The 19,959-nt window shown below is 33.8% G+C and overlaps 1 protein-coding gene across 2 annotated transcripts in view; it reads left to right on the forward strand.

Moving 5' to 3' along the window:
* RAC1 (Rac family small GTPase 1) overlaps positions 1–19,959 on the forward strand; it is a 41,977-nt gene extending 22,018 nt beyond the window's left edge. Inside the window, exons 3-7 of one of the 2 annotated variants that reach the window (XM_031941902.1) lie at positions 296–413; positions 15,586–15,642; positions 16,965–17,027; positions 17,839–17,998; positions 18,194–19,959. In XM_031941902.1, coding sequence (XP_031797762.1) covers positions 296–413; positions 15,586–15,642; positions 16,965–17,027; positions 17,839–17,998; positions 18,194–18,324 — 529 coding nt within the window. In that variant the 3' untranslated portion in view covers positions 18,325–19,959. The remainder of the gene's footprint in view (positions 1–295; positions 414–15,585; positions 15,643–16,964; positions 17,028–17,838; positions 17,999–18,193) is intronic. The other variant, XM_031941905.1, reaches the window with a different exon arrangement.

Consider the following 19,959-nt stretch of genomic DNA (forward strand, 5'->3'; position numbering starts at 1 on the left):
TGAAAAATCTGTTTAAAAAAAAAATAAAAACTAAACAGAAGTACAGTATGAAAATATATTTTTGTAGTTCCGTTTTTGTTTCTTAGGAAAAAGCATTTCAAAATGTTTGAACTATGCTTTAAGACTGTTTATTAATCGCAAAATCCTTCTTACTTTGATATCTTTGGATTGAATTAATGGTTTTCTCTTTTGTTCTTTCCATGATTTTGTGCATGGAAGTCTCTTATATTGTCAGATCCATTCTCACGTTATTTAGTCTTCATGTCAATAAACTCATTTTATTTTTATTCAACAGCTTTGACAACTATTCTGCCAATGTAATGGTAGATGGAAAACCTGTGAATTTGGGTTTATGGGATACAGCAGGCCAAGAAGATTATGACCGATTACGTCCCTTATCCTATCCGCAAACAGTAAGAATTATCTATATGTATACATATATATATATATGTATATAATATATATATTCTTTGATAGCGAATGAAGTTACCAAAAGTTTGCTCATTGCTTATGAGTTGGTTATACTCATGACTCCACAGACATGGGTTTATTATGAGAGAAAGACATGGGAGGGAAAAGGAAGCAATAGGGGAAGGGAAGTTGAAGCAGGAAGGCTTTTGGGATTATGACGGGAGGATGTTCTGCTTATCTGAAAGGGATCCTAACTTCACCCTTTTCTTCAGAAAAGGGCATTGCAAGTTTAATAATTCAGTTGCAAAAGATCACTTGTGGTAGTTGTGTGAGGGAGGGGAGGAATGGAGACCACGACTTCATCCCTGGAAAATAGAGCAGCTCAAGAAAACAAAGTCAGAGGGCTCCTTCAGAACTATTAATTCCTTCTAAAATTCTTCCTGAGAATTTCAGCAATAATAAGTATTATGAATTCAGTGATATTTAATATACGGGTCTTTGGTTGTACTTTCGAGGTTGTGGTTTAGGCAAGGATTAGTTGATTGCATTTAGATTGTATCACAATATTGAATTTTGACTATAAAATAAAAAGTGTATTTCATTTAAATCCCTTTGGTTAATTTTTTTTCTACAAAAATTAGATAAGATATTACCAATATAGTTTAACTTTTTTGTTGTACATGTTAATTTATTTCGAGTCAAGCAGATAAACACAAAAACCTCAAAATTTTGCATTGTATTGCCAACTCATTCTTTTATATTTTTCTTCCTATCATTCATAAATTGTGTGGCTCTTTATTTAAATTCACAAATTTAAATTTATTTAAATTCACAATTGCTTTTTTAGTTCAAAGGAGGAAAACATTTTACAATAGCAGAAGCTATTGTTATTAAGAACTAGGTTGTGATTTTCTTAGTTAATAAAGAATGCATGTCCTTAAATGACTAACCCTTTTTGTTGAGAAATTTTTGTTAAACATCAATATTTTGTAAAAATCATTTGTCCTTAGATTTAATGACTGTGTAAGAGTTAACTTTGGAATTTAATATTGGTTTAAAAATATGTGAGGAAATATTTCATGACTTGTTATGAACTGATTATAAAATTTGAGTTATTTTACTGTTGCCTCAAGTACTATGAAACTATAGAAAGTCATTTTCTTTCCTGTGATTTCTCCTCCAATTTTAAAGAAAACATGCTTTTTTAAATTCACTGTATTTAAAACAGACTTGATACATCATAGATTTAAGTTAGTTTTTATAAAAACAATATTTTAATCTTCTACCAATCAAATACTTGAGTTGCCTGAAAGTTGTATGGCCATTATGTGAATTTCACTGGGGAAGACAAAGAAATTTGGTATCCAACCCTGATAGAGTTTCTAGACTAGTAGTTCATTAAAAAAAAGCAAACAAACAAATGGCTGAAGTAACTTAATGATATTAGGAGATATGAGTGGTGTCAGAAAAGATTGAAGGAGTTTAGAGGATAGGGAAGCTCATGTTGTCTTAAGATAATTATTAAAAGCTTTAATAACAGAAGGAGATTTATTGTTGGGCCTTGAGATATGGGTAGAAATCTGTTAAAATTCAAATCCATATTTTCTTTATTCCTCCCCTCCCAACTGCGTTGAGAAAGCAAAGATGTATGTAGTCAAACATGTATGTAGTCAAGCAAAACAAATTTTACAGGTAAGTTTTTAATAGGCTTCAAACGGTAATTTTTAAAAATCCTCAGCGGTATTTTATTTTTCCAAATACACGTAAAGATAATTTTCAACATTTATTTGGAAATATTACAAATTTCAAATTATTTTTAAGTTTTTAATTAAGTGTTTTAAGTAAGAAGATCTAGTAAATTATAAATATGTAATTATTAAAATATGCTCAAGCCTTGTAGTCTTTGAAGTCCTATTTAGAGAAAATAGGTTAAACTTCTGAGTACAGTTATTCATATAATAATCTTTTGATGTTTCCTGTTGAAGAGGTTTTAACAATAAGTTTTGAAGATATTTCAAGATAGATAGAGGTTTTGAAGACATTTCAAGAATCTATCATTGAATCAGTATAGGTTTTTTCTCAAATAACATAAGTACCTAACTCCTATAACTTAAGTGGGTGGTTTTTGAGAATTGACCCCCCCCTGCCTCCCCCCAAAAAAAGTGCCATCCTAAGAGCAGTCGTGTCAAAGCATTTCTGATTTCATAGGACCTCTGAGATATAATATCCTTTTCACTAACATAATCTTGATACATCTACCCTGGTTTGGTGCATTGAAAAAGAATTTTAATTGTAGAAATGGCTCAATTCCTCATAATCTTTTAATAAAGTGCTATGCATATGATGGGAACTACCTCAGTATTTCATAGACTTAATTTATCAAATAATTATGTAAATATTTGTTGCTATATTGTGAAAGTTGGAAAAAGAGATTGGAAAAGTTTTAAACTCTTGTAGAAAATGGGAAGAAAAGTATGTTTGTAAGTGTCTTTCAAATGAAGTTATTCTTGGGGATAATATTAACTTTTAATTTCTCAATGCCAAAATTCTAGAAATTTCTCTAATGAACCAAATGCCTTATTCTTGGGTTCAGAAAGTCAACAATACAAGTATAGGATTGTAGAAGGTATAATTAAGGTATAGAGAACATCTAGTGAAGTTAGTACAAACTCCACATTAATGAGCTAGAAATATGATATGAAAGCCAAGAAATAAAGTACTACTTCCACTGTGGATAACACAAGGCAGGATTTCTTAATAGTCCCCTTTTCTAACTCTCAAAAAAGGGACATTGATGTTGGAAACTAGAGAGAAAAAAAGATTCTTCCATTTCTCTTTGATGGTAGCTGCTACCAAATATTTTTTATAGCTGTCAAGAGTCTTTTTCTTTTCCTGGCTAAAATTCCTGTGCCTTAGAATTTTTCACACCAGCCAAAAGAATCATTCATTTCCATTTTTTGTCACATCTGTTTCCACTGGTTAAAGGAAGATGATATTTTATTTTTCATTTGCTGCATTCTGTCCCTATGTAGGATTCTTCTTGGCTTTATAAACTATTGAGGGAATATCAAATATATCTCATATGTGTATATGTAGCAAAGTGGGAGAAAAAACCCTTTAGTTTTGGAAGGAATGAAAAGGTTGTTATAACTATTGTAGTCTTACGTTTCTTAAGAGTTTTATAAAGCTCATAACCCTAAAGGAGGCATGTCACTTGGGAAAATGAGAAAAATGAATATATACTATGATTCAAAAATGCTGGGTGGAATAAGAGCCATTAGGACAGTCGCTCACATAATCAAATGTAGCTTAGCAAAGCTCTCAATTCAGATATCAGCAAACATTCAGATAAGCAAAGTGTATAATAGAGGTTTTTCTCTCTCTTCACAAGCTCTCACATACAGACCTGTGTAAATTTTAATCATTTCCTCACACACCTTTGTAAACTTTTAATCATTTCCTCCCAGTCTCTTCATCTTCCTAAATATAATAGTTGATTAGAAAAATAATATGTAAAACAGGAATTAGTGGATATATTCCTAAGACTGAGTCCAGGTCTAAAATGTGACATCCTAGGATCATCTAGACTAGGTAGGCTAGGGGTCCAGTAAACCTCAGGATTGCCTAAGAATGAGTTTTACCTTTTTAACTATAGTATTAACTATTTTAAAATATAAAATATAAAAACAGGTTTAGGTATGCAAGCATTAATGTGCTAAACCCTGCCCTACATTGTTTTTAATTTTTCAAATACATGCAAAGATACTTTTCAACACTCACTCTTGCAAAACCTTGGGTTCCAAAATTTTCTCCCTCTCTTACCCTACTCCCTCCTCTAGACAGCAAGTAATCTAATATTGTTAAACATGTGTAATTCTTCTATACATATTTCCACATTTATCATCTTGCCCTAGACTCTTTAAAAAAATTTTCTTTTCAGTTCTTTGCCTGCCACCACAAAAAGACCTGCTCTGGATTCCTGATTTTTATTTCACTTCGTGACCACACTTTTTCTGTTATGAACTCACTATATGTCTCTGTTCGGGTGCCGTTATTCATCTTTTTGGATTGTTTGACTTCTCATGTCCTTTCTGAAAATCTTGTTCATATTTTAAACTATTTGATTTATTATTCCCTTGGAAATAGTTGGAGAGATCAGATCCAGAATTAGAAAATCATTGAACTTTATTATAAGTATTTAGTATTTAGTATAGCATGGATTCATCCTGGTCCTCATTATGCCATAGTTTGACTTATGGTGAAATTTATCTGTTCTGCAGTATATGGGGTACTATAAGATGATGTAGGCCCACAATGCTCTCATAATTCTGAACCTGATTAAAATGTAATTGGGAAATATTTAACAAAATAAATAAAAATGCAAGAAAATAAAGATGTTATTTTAAAGCTAAGTCAATATGTAACATGCAGGAATCCTCAGAATTTAGTGGCCTCTTTCTACTTGAGTTTGATCCTATTGCTTTAGTTTATATTGCTTTCAGGCACAAGCTACTGATTTGATAGAATATTATCAAAAAGTGGGAAAGTACAAAAAAGTATTGTCATGACATAACACTTGTGAAAGTGAGAAAAATTATTCTATGACACAGATACTGAATGGAGTGAGGGTTTCTCTCCCCACCCCACCCCACCCCACCCCACCCTTATTTTTTCTCCTCTGGGACAATGTCTTAAGTTAACAGTGAAGGGCAGCCTCTCAACTCAGTTTCCAGAAAACATACAGGTAATCAACATGTAGAGTGGATACTTGATGAATTAGGAGCAAATCTTGATTGCAATATCTTCTCCCTTCTAGACTGTCTTTGCAACTATTCTAAATGTTCAGAAAATAATTATGTATAAAATTAGGAAAGGGAAGCTGATGCTATCCTGTTATAATTGTTTCTCAGATGTTTTATTTCTTAATTGCTTTTTTTCCCCCTCTCCATATTCCATGTCTGACTTAGGACAAAGAGGAACTCTTATATTCTAGAAAGCAAACTAATATTTAAAGAAGAGGTAAACCCGTTGGTTTCATCCGTGGAAAAATTTTTCCTCTCCCAGTTCCAGACTTTGTAATTCAGATACAATAGAAGGATAAAATTCTATGCACACTCTCTGTGAACATTGACACTAATTATATTGGCTGCATAGCTTAGCACATTTCTAATATATTGTTGCTACTGAAATAATTAAATTTAGAAGAATTATGTTATCATGAAGTTAACAGGGATTACTTTTTTCTCAGTCCATGAATAATAATTTTTGTGGTACTTATATTTCACTAGATTTTCAATGCAGTAAAAAGAGGTCATGAGTTTTATAAAGAAATGGAAGCTCAAAGAAGTAAATTATATAAGGTTAGATCATAAGCCAAAACTTGACATTATAGTTAAGTTTGAATTTCTTATGGAACTAGATGATTTTCTAAGGAGGTATTATAATTAGTAACATTTGAATTATGGTTGTTTCAAGAATTGTGAATATAGATTCTTAAAAGATACACACACATACATACATGTATGTGTATAATATAGGAAAGGATAGAATAGTCCTAATTGGGAAAAATAAATAATTCTTTTTAGAGAAGAATATTTTCCAGAGTCTATAATAAAGAATAATCCATTTCTATGATAAACAGCACCATACTAGTAAGTCTGAAGAGCAGACTGAATGTCCATCTTCATTTAAGTGACCAAAGTAGACAAAAGCTGCCAAAGATATAATGGATTAAAAATTTCAAAATAGGAAGGGCTTTTTTTTTTTTTTTTTTTTTTTTTTTTTTTTTTTAATGAAATACTTCTGGACCTTAAATTTGTTGGATATGTGTCAACAAATTTATAAGCTAAATGATTTTTGGTGTTTGAACAATAGGACTGGAAGTTTGAAGTCCTTTAGTTCAGTGATGTCAAACTCAACTAGAAATAGATCTCTGGCCTGTAGGTTGACTTAGGAAACCTCAAATTAACATCCCATGTTGCATTGTAAACTTATTTTGTTAAAATATTTCCCAATTACATTTTATTGCAGTTCAGCCTGGGAAGGGGGGAGTAGGGCGCAAGTTTGCTCTGTTTTAGTTTTTTTTATAGTCAATATATCTGAAAGAGCAAATGATTAGAAATCTTAATAACAGAAGTCCCCTGCAGTATGCTTTTTTATAATATATGTTCATTCATAATAGTATTTATCTCTCTTGTATATCTAATTTAAATCCAACCTACCTCCTTCATATTTCTATTTAAATCTCTTTATTTTCCTGTAGTTTTCTGAGAAGAATCTGTTTTTTACATATTTGGTTGTCCCTAAAAAGCAGTGTCTTGATACCATGAATTTAGAACTAGCAGGGATCCTTTTAATAGCTTTTTATTTTCAAATAAATACAAAAATAGTTTTCAACGTTCACCCTTGCAAAACCTTGTTCCAAATTTTTTCTTCCTTTACCCCCCGTATCCATCACAGGTAATCCAATATATAGCAGGGATCTTAAAAGCCAATCTATTGGATTTATTCCAGTTGCCTTATTTTACTGAGAGATTAAGTAAATTTGCCCAAGGTTACACAGCTAGTTAAATATCAGAAGAGGTCTTACAGCCTCAACTAGCAGCACGTTTTTCCCCAGATTAATTCTAGTTCCTTTATCCTCTCAGGTCTTTTAATCTATAAATTATGTATAGTCTTCCTGTTACTCTATTGTTTAATAAACTTTCTAAAAAGATTACTAAGTACAGGATTTAATGAGAATACCTGAAATGAGGGTAGAACTTAAAAACCTTTTTTTTTTTTTTTTAAAGTTTATTTTTAATACACATTGCCTTATGTCATGTTAGTAGAGAAAAATCAGAGCAAAAGGGAAAAGCCATGGGAGAGAGAAAAAAAATAAGGGAAAAAAGTGAACATGGCATGTGTTGATTTACATTCAATCAACACAGTTCTCTTTCTTAATGCAGATGTCATTTTCTGTTCAAAGTCTATGGGGATTGCTTTGGATCACTGACGAAGCCTTTCATAGTTGATCATCACACATTCTTGCTGTTATTGTGTACACTGTATTCTTGGTTCTGCTTGTTTCACTCAGCATCAATTCAATTTCCAGGCCCTTCTAAAATCAGCTTGTTTTTTACAAAACAATAATATTCCATTACCTTCATATATTTCAACTTATTCAGCCATACCTTAGTTTATGGGCATCTATTCCTTTTCCAATTCTTTGTTACCACCAAAAGAGCTGCTACAAACATTTTTGCACATTTCCCTCCTTTATGATTTCCTTGGGGATCCAGACACAGTAATGGAATTGCTGGGACAAAGGGTATGCACAGTTTGATTGCTCTTTGGCCATAGTAGAACTTAATTTTTTTTTTTTTTAAATTGCTTTATTATTTTCTATTTCTTATATCACTGTAGTTTTCTCATGTATCCATCCCTCTTTAGGAAAGCTATTCCATGTAACAAATAGTTACTGGGTTTTGGGGGGAGGGGAGGTCAGCACAAACTAGTCTAAAAGATGTGCAGTGTGTGTATACACATTGTGGCCACTGCTGCTTTTATTTTATTTATGCTGTATAGTGAAATTTTCTTTTCCCTTCCTCACTTTTATTTTGTGTATATCTTTGTTGTTGAAATGTGTTTCTTGTTGGCAACAGATTATAGAGTTTTTTTCTTATCAAGTCTGTCATTCTTTTTCATTTTATTGGATGGTTTAATCCATTCATATATAAAGGTTTGAATTAGTTTTATATTTTTTCCATCTATTTCTAAAATTTGGGGTTTTTAAAGTTTTATTTCCCCTCTTCTGGTGTAAACACAGCATCATGTTTTTCAATTACTTTGTCATATTTCAAAGATTTTTCCCACTGGCTCTTCCCCTCATCTAATTCCCTCTTTTCCCCTGAAGGTTTTGTTCATTTCCCATTTTTACCGAGTTATTTCTTCCTCTTTTTTTTTGCATTTGTCAGATAGCTACTTTTTCTCCTCCCCTTCAGTTCTTTCAAAAAAAAAAAAGTTTTGTTTTTTTTGTTTGTTTGTTTTGTTTTTCATATCATCTCTTTCTGTTTGGACTACGTTCTGAGTCATGATCCTAATATGACTGCCTAATTGTGCCCAGGGGTTCCGACACAGTGTTTCTTCTCCTTCCTTCTCAATTCCCCCCCCTCCCCTCCTTAGGCTTTTCAGGCACCAAATCTTTTCCCAAGTATTATCTAATGTTGATGACTTCATCTCCTTTCACCTGTAGAAGCATTCATCAGCAGAACTCTCTTGCCTATAAAAAGGGTTCCTGCCTTTCCTTCCTTTTTCAGTTCTTCTCTCCTGTGAGACTTGCCAATCACCTGTAAGGCTTCTTTCTTTTCAAGACCAGAGGTGGTCATCCTCTCTTGATTTGACCTCCACATATCACTCACTCCTCTCTATTCCCCTATCCCCCTCTCTTGTACCCTTCCATGTTATGTAATATAGTCTTATAAAAGCAGCGTTCTGTAAGTAGGGTGTTGCCAGATTCTGTTTATAATACCCTGTCTCTTCATTGTCATCTCCATCAAGTTTCCTTGTGTAAATTTAGAAAAAAGTCTCTTACTGGTCTTTTAGTTGTCACTCTTGTTGGAGTGACTTATTTACTGCTATACTTATTCACATTTCCTGAATTTCTGTTGTTTGGGATGTTGAAGAGGAAAATAATTTCAATTTTTGTATTCTTTCGAAAATGTTTCACTTTTTATTATTGAATATCCATATTTTGTCTGGTATGCTTAAGCTCACATTTGTTGAAGTCATCAACCTGGGTTTCATTCTAAACTTGAATGCTCTTAGGATGACATAATTCAATTCTGTCCATTTTTTTAGGGGATGCAGAATAGTCTCCCATTATTAAAATGGCCTCTTTTTGGTATTGTATATGTGTGTGTGTGTGGGTGCTTTTTCCTGATTCCTTGCAGAACTTGTTTCAGGATTGAATTTTTTAATTTAATCACTGTGTGAATTAGAATTTGCAGCTTTGGATTTTTTTCCCCCAGACTTCTATAAATTCTTTCCATTGGAATTTCATTTTCTATGTTCAGAAATTCTGTATAAATTCCTTTTATTTTCTTCATTATTGTGTTAAGGCTTTTTGTTCTATCATGTTCTTCTGGGGAGCCCATGATCCTTTGGTTGTCTCTCCTCATCTTGTCTTTGAGATCTATGTTTTGCTTGTAATATTTGTAAATTTTCTTCTAATGTTCTTGTTTTTTTGCTTTTTCTCTTCTAGGTTGTCTTTTACTTTTGTGTATTTGTTTCTTTGATGAAGTTTACCATTGCAGGTTTAGAATTTTCTTTTTTGCTCATGATTTTTGCTGTGCAGGATGCAAATTCTCATTTTCCTTTTAAATCACTCAAGAACAGCATGTTGTGGTTTCATGTTCTCGGATCCCACAGGATCCTCTTGTCATTTAGTGTTGGATTATTGTCATTCATTTTGCACTATTATTAGTTGCCTGAATTAATTTACTGTAGTTCTGGAGGCCATATTTCCTTCTGTTTTTTTGTTTTTGTTTTTGTTTTTTTACTGTTGATAATGTGAGTTATCTATGTTCAAGATATTGGAGATTGCTTCTTTAAGAAATGTTTAATAGTTTTGGTTGTTTAACCCTCTTTAAATACACCTTCCATTTTCCTTATTGCTTATTAGTGACTCCTCCTTCCCTGACTGTAGGTTTCTTAAGGGTTAGTTCTCAGTCTCTTCTCTGCTCTGGTGATCTCAGCTGAATGCTGCTTTTTCTTCAGGTTTGGGGCGGTGCTGTACACAATCCACATGCAGTGTCACATCCTGATGACTTGTTCCACTGACCCAGCCCTGATAGTTCAGAGCTGGCTTTCCCTGGGACCAGCAGTTCAGATCTACCAGATTGTTCAGAGCTTTAAAGCCTTAGTGCTTCTGGACTGCAATTTCTGACACACCTTGATCCTGAAGAGCTGTGGTTCAGGGTTAAAAAAAAATAACCTCTGCTTATCTGGTTTATTAAATTATATATAACTTCTTGTCTTCAGACTTTAATAGACTTCAATAGTCAGTATTTCTATAGCATTGAAAAAGAGGGAGGGGACAGGGACCAGGGATTCAGGTTTTGATGTCTTATTTCTTTGAATCTTCTAGTGTTTAGTGAGGCTTGTCTGTAGTGTAGGAGGAGTGTTAAGGGAACTCGGGATCATTGAGCATCAATTTCTGGGTTTGTGGTTGTGTGGTTTTTTTGTTGGGTTTTTTGGATTTTAGGTATCATGGACCCTGAAAATAGCTGAAGTTGCTTTAATTTAATGGTGCATAATCCCTACATTGGGGAAGTTTGAAAGGCCATGGGGATTGGAGAAAATATCTAGTCCTCCATCTTGTTGCTCCAATTTTAAGCTCTTTATTTCATTAATAAGTAATATTATTCCCAGTTGACTACTGGAAAAAGCAATTAAGTGGCTTGTCATGGGTGATACCTCAAACAGAGAATCCTGGGTATTCTGAGTTCATTATGTGTTTAACTAGATGATGTTTAATGAATCATAGATTTAAAGCTTGAAAGGATTTTGAGGTTCCCTTTTTCCAGTCTGGTGAAATCCCAGTCTTAGAATACTATTTTTAATGCATAAAATAATGTGCCTGTGATAACAAAAGAAACCAACCAGTTACCTAGAAATAGTTGTCAACATATTAAAAACTGGTTCATCTAACCAAGCCCATCATTTCTGATGAGGAATAATGACTTGCCTTCTCTTGACTTCAAATAAAGATTTCTCCTTTATTACTTGTTTTGTTCATTTGTTTTGCTTTGCTACTTGTATAAATACCTGACATTTTCATGGTGCTCTTTTCAGGATGCTTTATGTTATCTGTCTCATCAGAATATTTTTTAAAAATATTGTTCCCAGTCAAAACAGGTTTAGGAAGTTTTATTCATACCCAGGAAATGTGGCAATAGTAGTAGAGGTGCTATGGAAAGATAAGACATGATGGAGCCATGAAATGGAATTACCAGTTATGGAAAACAATTTAGATTTAAACTAAGAAAATAACAGGCAGTAGAGGGAGAGTCTATAAGGGAAGCAAAGAATATTTCAATTCCAAGACAAATCTGAAGTCTGGGGGTTGTAAAAGAAGGAATATCCAGTATTAGAAAAAACAGCCAGGGCCATCCAGGTGAGAAAAAGAACTCGGTGAATGCCAAAAGCTAGGGAGAGAAGGACAGACAAATGGATGGGAGGAAGAAAGTTTGCCACTTATGAACAGGAAATTCCATAAGACCAAGTGGAAGGTATGTGTGGGAAGATAGGAAATCAAGTGGAGGAGGAATGGTCATGATTAAAGCAGATGGACATAAAAGAAGGCAATGAGGATTGAAGAAATGGGAAGTCACTTGGAAATTATCACATGGATGAGGGGGCGTCGATTGATTGGGAGTGAAAGTTTATTAGTCATTGAGAAAATGGTAATCATCACAGAATCATCCATACATGAGGATAGCTCTACTGACAAAGATAAATAGGATGCTCTCATCTCATCTTAATAAGCTACCAGTTAATGAGAACATAAGACTATCTTTTACCTAAACTTTATTATTCCCAGTGCAGTGTTCTGTTCATGATAGAGATACGGAATAATGTAAAGAACACTGCATTTAGATTTTAGAAGAGATAATGATCAAAAGTTCTTTAATTTAGGATGGGTTGCCACAGTGTGAAAAAAAGCCTCAGGGCAAAAGGACTGTGATAGAAAGGACAATTGTAACTGCCGATGCTCTTGCACTGGGAGAGAGATCAGCTTTTGCTTAAAGAGAAAAGCCATAGCTTCTACAAGGGCTAAGGAAGGCAAAGCAGATTTGGAGGCACAGGGGAAGTGGGGTGAGGGTGGGCCTAAAAAGATTTTGGAGGTGAGGACCAGTAAGAGACTAGGAACAGGCATCCTGTGTGTACCTCAGATGGCTGAAGGAACAAGGTGTGTTCTTCAAAATGTGAGGGGTGATTGCCTAGATGGCCAACCCCAAGCAAAGAGCCTTGTGGGTACCCTCTCCCCACTTTTGGGTGAGTCACTTAACCTGTCTGGCCTTCAGTTTTCTTCTATAAAATGGGGGAGGGGGGGTTGGTCTAGATGGCTCCTAAGTTTCTTCCTAATTCTAAATACTGTGATCTTGAATGTTGTAAAGGAATTTTGGCAATGCAGAGGCAATGTTAGATTTGGTCAGATTAAGTTCTTGACCTGGAATCTACAACCTGGTTTTTTATATTGATAACTATTTCGCAATTAATTTATGCATTCAGAATACTATTTTGAGGAGTCCTTAGGCCTTACCAGATTACCAAAGGGGTCTGTGATATAAAAATGTCATTGGCTAGATGTGCACTCAGCCAGATGACTTCATATAATTTCTACTATTCTTTTCTTTATTGAGTCTTCTGCTTGATTTTTCTCTAGTTCTCAGTTTAACTAGGTTGTTTCCTTTTCAGTGTTTTGTATGTATATTCATATTAAATCTGCTGAATAGAGAGAGCACTGAGAAATGTAAAGGTTAATTTAGATAAGACTTGTGGTAAATGCCCAAATAGGGTTTACAATTTTAACAGCATAAGGAAGGAGACTTCCTTAAAAACTTTTTTCCCCTCCTTATTCTATTTGTGTAGCATTTGTTACAGTGGTGCTCTTTCTGAAAGAATTATTATTTTAAGATTGAGATATAAGGTTCTGGTTTTATAAGTAAAGAATCACCTCAAGAGAATCCTTTTTTGTAAGTGGTCTTCTATTCAGAATTGTTGTTACTTCCTATGTTTTAGAACAGCTCAATTGAAGTTATAAAACATGATTTTTGACCTTCCAAAATAGTCCCAGTTGCCTAGAGGGATCGAGGTAACTCAGTGGATGGTGCACTAAGGAAAATTTAAGTTTACACGTGGCCTTGGACAGTCACTTAAACTGTGTTTACCTCTATTTCTTCAATTACAACATGGGGACAGGAATAGCCCCTTACCTCCATATGAAAATATTTGTGAAAAGTGCTTATTTAGCACAGTACCTGATACATATGATTAAATGCTTGTTCCTTTATTACCTTATTAGTTTATTGATGGCCACGTAATAAAGACACAAACCACATTCATGTATAAAATAAAATAAATTTAATATGGTTGATCCAGGACAGGAATTCTAAGACTTAAATTAGCCCCCAAACATTAAAAATAAATGCAAAATAAAATTAAAATGCAAAGATGAAGGGAAATGTATAGTTGGCTTTTTAAAAAAATATTTGTATCACAGAAGGGTGAGTATAATTTTGTTTTCTTTTGAAAATTGTTTTCTTTTGTCTGTCTCCCTTTTTAAGGGATTCCACAAATGAGTCAGAGTTCTGTAAGAATTCTTGAATAGAAGGAAAGAAAGAGAGCTGTTTAGCCAGAAGAGAATTTGGTCCTAGGGAAATAATTTGAATTGGTTGGGAGAGTCATTAGGAATATGTCTTAGGATAATGGTCTGTTTCGATTTAAGAAAGAGAGCTCAAACTGATAGGGACTTCCCTGGTTATATTTCTGCTAAAATAAAGGATGTAGAGCAGGCATGTGTCGGTCTGTGATAGTCACTTTTTTTTTTTTTTTTTTTTTTTTGTTCTGGTACATGAGAGTTGTTCGTTAAATGTTGAGTTTAACAGTCTAGTATTATATTTAGAAGTACAAAGAAAGCTTCATGATGCAACAACCAGTACTTTTTAACATAAGATTTGGTAATATTCCTTAACCTCTCCTACTAGTTGGATGGACTGCTTATTCTGTTTATTTCCCTCTTCTCTTTGGAGGTGACCATCTGATTATTTATAGCTAGGAAATAATTTGGCAAATAAATTTGAATTCATCCTGTGAAAAATGATTTATTCTCATTATTGCATTTCCTCTCCTCCTTCCCCCATTAAATTTAAAGCATATTAACTTCATTAAGTGTGTAAGAGTCAAGCAGTATAGTTGAAAAAGGTAAATAAAACCCGTATTAAGAGAATGAATGTCTGAAAAGACTTTACTTCTGTGCGTTATGTCAGAGTATTTTGGCATAGAGTTTTGACATAAATCTTTCTTGACTTTATAAAGTCTTGAAAAAAGTAAGGCCAAATAAAGTAGTGACCAGAAATCACCCAAGAGAGGTACTACACCTGACCTGTCTAGTCTACCAAGCAGCAGCCTGGTTACTTCTTTATGTATATTGCTCTATGGCTGTGCTCAGATCCTGACTAGGACAGAGATATATAGTTTAATTAAAACATCATTGAAATAATCTTAGTCTTCTCCCTCCTTCATAATGTTGTCCTTCCCTTGTTTCTTAATCTTTCTAATGTGACTACCTACTTTTTAAAAAAGCCTCTCGTTACATACAGGCAGCTAGTAGTGTAATGGATTGGGTGCTAGTTCAATAGCCAAGAAAACCCGAGTTCAAATGTGGCCTTGAGACACTTTCTAGCTGTGTGACCCAGGGAAAGTAATTTGTTTGTCTCAGTTTCCTCAACTTTAAAATGGGGATAATAATAGTACTTATCTTGCAGGTACTAGCAAAGACTTAGCTTGGTGGTCAGCACATTGATGCTATATCTCCTTATATCACTAAGAGACAGACAATGTGGTATAATCAATGTGACCTAACTTTGATGACCCCTCCTTCTGATATAAATGGTCTGTGTAAATCCTGGACAATTCTCTTGAGTAATTATCATTACCTTAGATAATTCTTTCAAACTGAATCACAGAACAGTTACTAACTCATGTGGTAGGAATGTTACATGTGGAATCACAATTTTAGGTTTCGAACCCTCCCTCCCCCCCTTAAATTGGGAGAGATATAGCTAAAGTTCCTCAAATTGATATTGTGTTCTATTTGCTTTAGATAAATATCTACTTTAAATTTTTAGAACCATAAAATGTTAGCACTTGAAAAGGGGCTTACAGATCATTGACCACTTCATTTTACAGATGAAAGAAACTGAGGTCCAAAAATATTGAAGTGATTAGCCCAGGGTCACACAACTACTAGTGTCAGCCAGTCCAGGCTCTAGTTTTCCTCGCACAAGACCCCCAGTGCTCTTATATGGGAGAGTTGAGGTCAGGAGAGAAAAGTTCTAAGAAGTAACAACAGGTAAGAAATTTCCTTTAGTTTATTACTAAACTTAAACCAAGTTCTCATGCTATTACTAGGTTGGAGGCACGTATGGTAAGGATATAACCTCCAGGGTGAAAGACGAACCAATCGCTGTATGTAAAACTTTCAATTTTTAGTTTCAAGCTTTATCTATTCCCTTACTTCACTTAGTAGGATAGCTTCCTGAGCTTCAAGCCCCTTGAGTGTTTTATATTTAATTCATTCAAGGGTTATTATTGCTTTTTGAAATGAAAAACAAACACTGTTAAAGCTTTCCTTGAAAAGGGTAATGATTTCCCAAATAATCATAATTAAAGCAGTTACTGCTTTAATTCCTTCATAACGAAAGAAATTTAAAGAACTATTGAATAATCTGTATCTTCCATCCATTGAGGATATGTGGGGGAAGTACAGAGAATGGCAAGTAATTTAAAAACAAGCTGTGAAACTTCAAGATTACCATAGATTTTGAGAGTGAAAAGCTTGGAGCATAGCTCATTAACATTCTTGCTTTACTCCCTCTTCTCTTTTGGTGTCCTGGTTATGGTCATATATTGGTCTGTTTATGAATGACAGTGGGTGATGACTGCTTAAGCCGTGCAGGTGTGGTAAACTAACCTAACTGCTTTGAAATGATGCGCAATCCACCTGAGTGCTGAAACACTGCTTGGATTCTTTCTTTGAGAGCTTGTGCATGCCCTGGATTTTTTTTTTTTTTTTTTTTTTTTTTTTTAATGACTTGAAAAAAAACCAGTATGGGATTTTCCTTTTCTTTTCAGGTGCAAGATTTCACTTGGATGGTTTTGAGAACTGGCTTTAGTCAATTACACTTTAATGGCATGATATAATGAACAGAGTAGTACAGTGCCCTCCCTACCTTTTCATATTTAATGCGTATATTTTAGAAATGTTATTTAACTGGTCCCTGCCTATTTTATATAAGTAACTAAAAATTTTCTAATCAATGGGCTTTGAAATAAAATTTTGTGACACAATAAAGTGAAAGAAAATGCTTTTTTAGATTTATAATTCCTTCTACTTTCCCCCTTTGCCACCTCTTGACATTACATTTTGATGGCACAGAACAACTTTTAATTGGGGGCAAAATGTAGAAATTAAATTTACCTACTAGCATGTGTACATTGGAGTTTAATAGCCTATTTGTTAGCTGATAGCTATATGACACCTTTAAAGTTGGATCAGGATAGACACATTTTCTCATACTTTGTAAGTTGTACAAAATTGAACAATAATACTTCCTATGGTATTTATTCTTTTCTCTTATCCTTCATATTCTTAGCTGTTTGCCTTCAAAAATGATGGATAACTTTTAATTTGAAAGGACCTTGGTTGTAACAGAATTAAATGAAAGAGTTCTTGGCATAAAAGACTTCGCTCCCACCCCTAAACTTCGTTTTTTGTGTTTCTTTAATAGGATGTATTCTTAATTTGCTTTTCCCTTGTGAGTCCTGCATCATTTGAAAATGTCCGTGCAAAGGTAAGGGAAAATTCAATTTTTTATTTTAGTATTTAAATAGTTTTAGGGGTTGTTTCTTAATAACTAGAAATAGTTTTGAATAAATATTACAAGTTATCAAAAGGTTTTTGTTGTCCTTGATATTACATTAAGGGGAATGTTGTGTTTTATCTTAAAACTGTGTGACTACATTCTACAGATTTTAAAAGTCGTATCAAACGATGACTATGACCTGCTTCAATTAAATTCCCATTGAGAGGAATTAGTGGGATGGGTGGCCTCCTTCCACATTTCAGAAATGTAGGTTCCTTCTTTAGAGGCTGGAATATTTGTTACTGTGTCTATGAAGACATTAACTTTAACTGAAATTACTCAGGAACCAGTCCTTCTTGGAATATTCCAGTTGAAGCTTACCTGCACAGGTTCAGTGATAAATTTTCATCACTCTAATTCATCTCTATGATTTTACTGCTAGAGTCATAGGTCCACCGCCAGCTTTATAATCCCATAGAATCCTTTATTTCACTAAATTTTGTTAGTTTTAGGAAAAACTAAATCCAATGGAGGTTTAGTGATCCTGATTTCGGAAAAATTGGGGGGGAGGGGAATACTTTTTTAAAGTACCTTAAGTAAAATATCTGATTTAAAAGGAAAAGTATCTATTCCTTGTTCTGTACATAGTATCATTGGGTAGTTGAGGCAGTGTTGGAGGGGTGGTATAGTTAGCCTTTGGAAACCTAGCTTCATCAGGCTGCCATGCTAGTGGCCATTATCAAGACAACAGAAATTAAAACTTTGCATTATATAATTTTCATTTCTTTCTTTCGTTTAGTGGTATCCTGAAGTACGACACCACTGTCCTAACACTCCCATAATTTTAGTGGGCACCAAACTTGACCTTAGAGATGATAAAGACACGATTGAGAAACTAAAGGAGAAGAAGCTGACTCCAATTACCTACCCACAGGGCCTAGCCATGGCAAAGGAGATTGGTATGAAATCTTAACCATTTACATTTTCTGACTACTTTGTGATATTGTGGCATTATGTAAATGGAGGTTAGAGAATTTATGAGAATTTGAATGTAGTAGCCAAATCATGGTGGAATCTGCAAAGTAGAGATCATATGGCAAATATGCCATCATGATGTCCTCCTTTTCATGTTAACTTCTTGTGTTTCTTTACAGGTGCTGTAAAGTATCTGGAATGTTCAGCTCTTACACAGCGAGGCCTCAAGACAGTGTTTGATGAAGCTATTAGAGCGGTTCTTTGCCCACCCCCTGTCAAGAAGAGGAAGAGAAAATGTCTGCTGTTGTAAATGTCACAGCCCTGCCCTATTCCCCTTTGAACCTTTGTAAGCTTTGCTTAACCAGTGGAGCATTCACTCAATGCCAAGTTTTTGTTATAAATTAGTTTCTTTCCATAAAAACCAATCAATAATTTCATGGTTTTGTTTAAAAGTTTTAGAGAATGATTTTTTTTTCCACATTCTATTACAACTAAATTCTTAAAAAAGACAAACCTACTTAAAGCCTTATTTTTCAAAAGCCCTGTTCTTGCTCAGATTAAGTGTTGCCAAAATATCCACTGAACTAAGTTGCATTGTTGTGCTATGAACACTAAGCACTAAACTGTTTTTTAAAGACCTTTGTCTTTAAGAAGACTGTTTAATTTCTGATAGTAGGAAATGCAAAAACACTTTCTAATTAATTTTTCAGATATGTAAGACAGTACAGTATACTTAGTAAAAATGTTTAATGCATTGAATAATTTATCAACCCATGTTCATTATATAACATTGTACTGTATATCAGAATGGAATCTGTATAACAAAATTATAATCTTTGGATTGATCTTTTGCTTTCACAGTAAAGATTCTTAAAGAATCAAGCTCTTGCTGTGATTTCAAACAGAACTCCCGTGTGTGTTTTTGTTATTGGAGTGTTCTCTTTAAGAGCAATGTTTTGGGTTGTATTATTTGGAATAATTTGGTTTCATCAAGGAATAAAGACAGTATTTTGACATATTCTGAAACCTAGGATTAATTTACACTACATTGTATACTGAAGAGTGGAAAACTGAATACATTTGTCACGGGTAAAAAGTTTTAAAAAGCAGAACAGTTAACATCCGTCAAATGCAGTAGATAAGAAAGGTTGTTGTTCTAGGTAAGTGTTTTGTTTCTAAGCTTTTTCTTTTTCCCTCTTCCCAAGTAGGGCATTCATTTAATTAACTCTGAACTGGTCATTCCCACAGTTGTGAACTTAGTTTTAAAAAAAAAAAAAAAACCACAAATGCTTTTTTTCATCACACCCTTTCTTATTGAGCAATATAACTCTACTTGTATTTTAAAATCTTTCTGATTATGTATTAGAACTTTGCATTTTTGTAGTTTAGAAAAAGCGCATTCTTTTCATGTTACCCTTTGTTCCAATTATGTGCTTTCTTTAGTCTCCTAGTAACTAGGTGTAAAAATCATGTGATGCAGCTTTTTAAATTTTTTTTTTTTTAATATACTTTAGCAATTAAAATATGATGAACCTTCTTAAACATCACTGTATTGCCAGGTTACCCAACACTGTAACACTATTAATGTTGATCCTGTTCTTGACCTCACTTACATGTACACATGCTTTCTATTGCTTTTCCTAGTAACATGACCTCCGGGGCTGTGAGGTTCTGTCAGCTTAGTGCTAATGCTAACAATGTTCTGTACATCTTAGACACTGGCAAGAATATACAATATTGAACTACAACCTTTCAACCACTAGAACAAAATTTTGAAGATGCAAAAGTTGCAAAATTGTGGAGTGTTTTTACATTGATCTTTTGCTAATGCAGTTAGCAGTATGTTTGCATGTATGACTTAATAAATCCTTGAATCACGTTACTGGTAATGTTTGCATTTTTGAGAATTTTGTGAATGGTCTCTAATAAATGTTCTTATTTGCCA

Source organism: Sarcophilus harrisii, chromosome 1 (assembly GCF_902635505.1).
Source record: "Sarcophilus harrisii chromosome 1, mSarHar1.11, whole genome shotgun sequence".
NCBI classification, from domain to species: domain Eukaryota; kingdom Metazoa; phylum Chordata; class Mammalia; order Dasyuromorphia; family Dasyuridae; genus Sarcophilus; species Sarcophilus harrisii.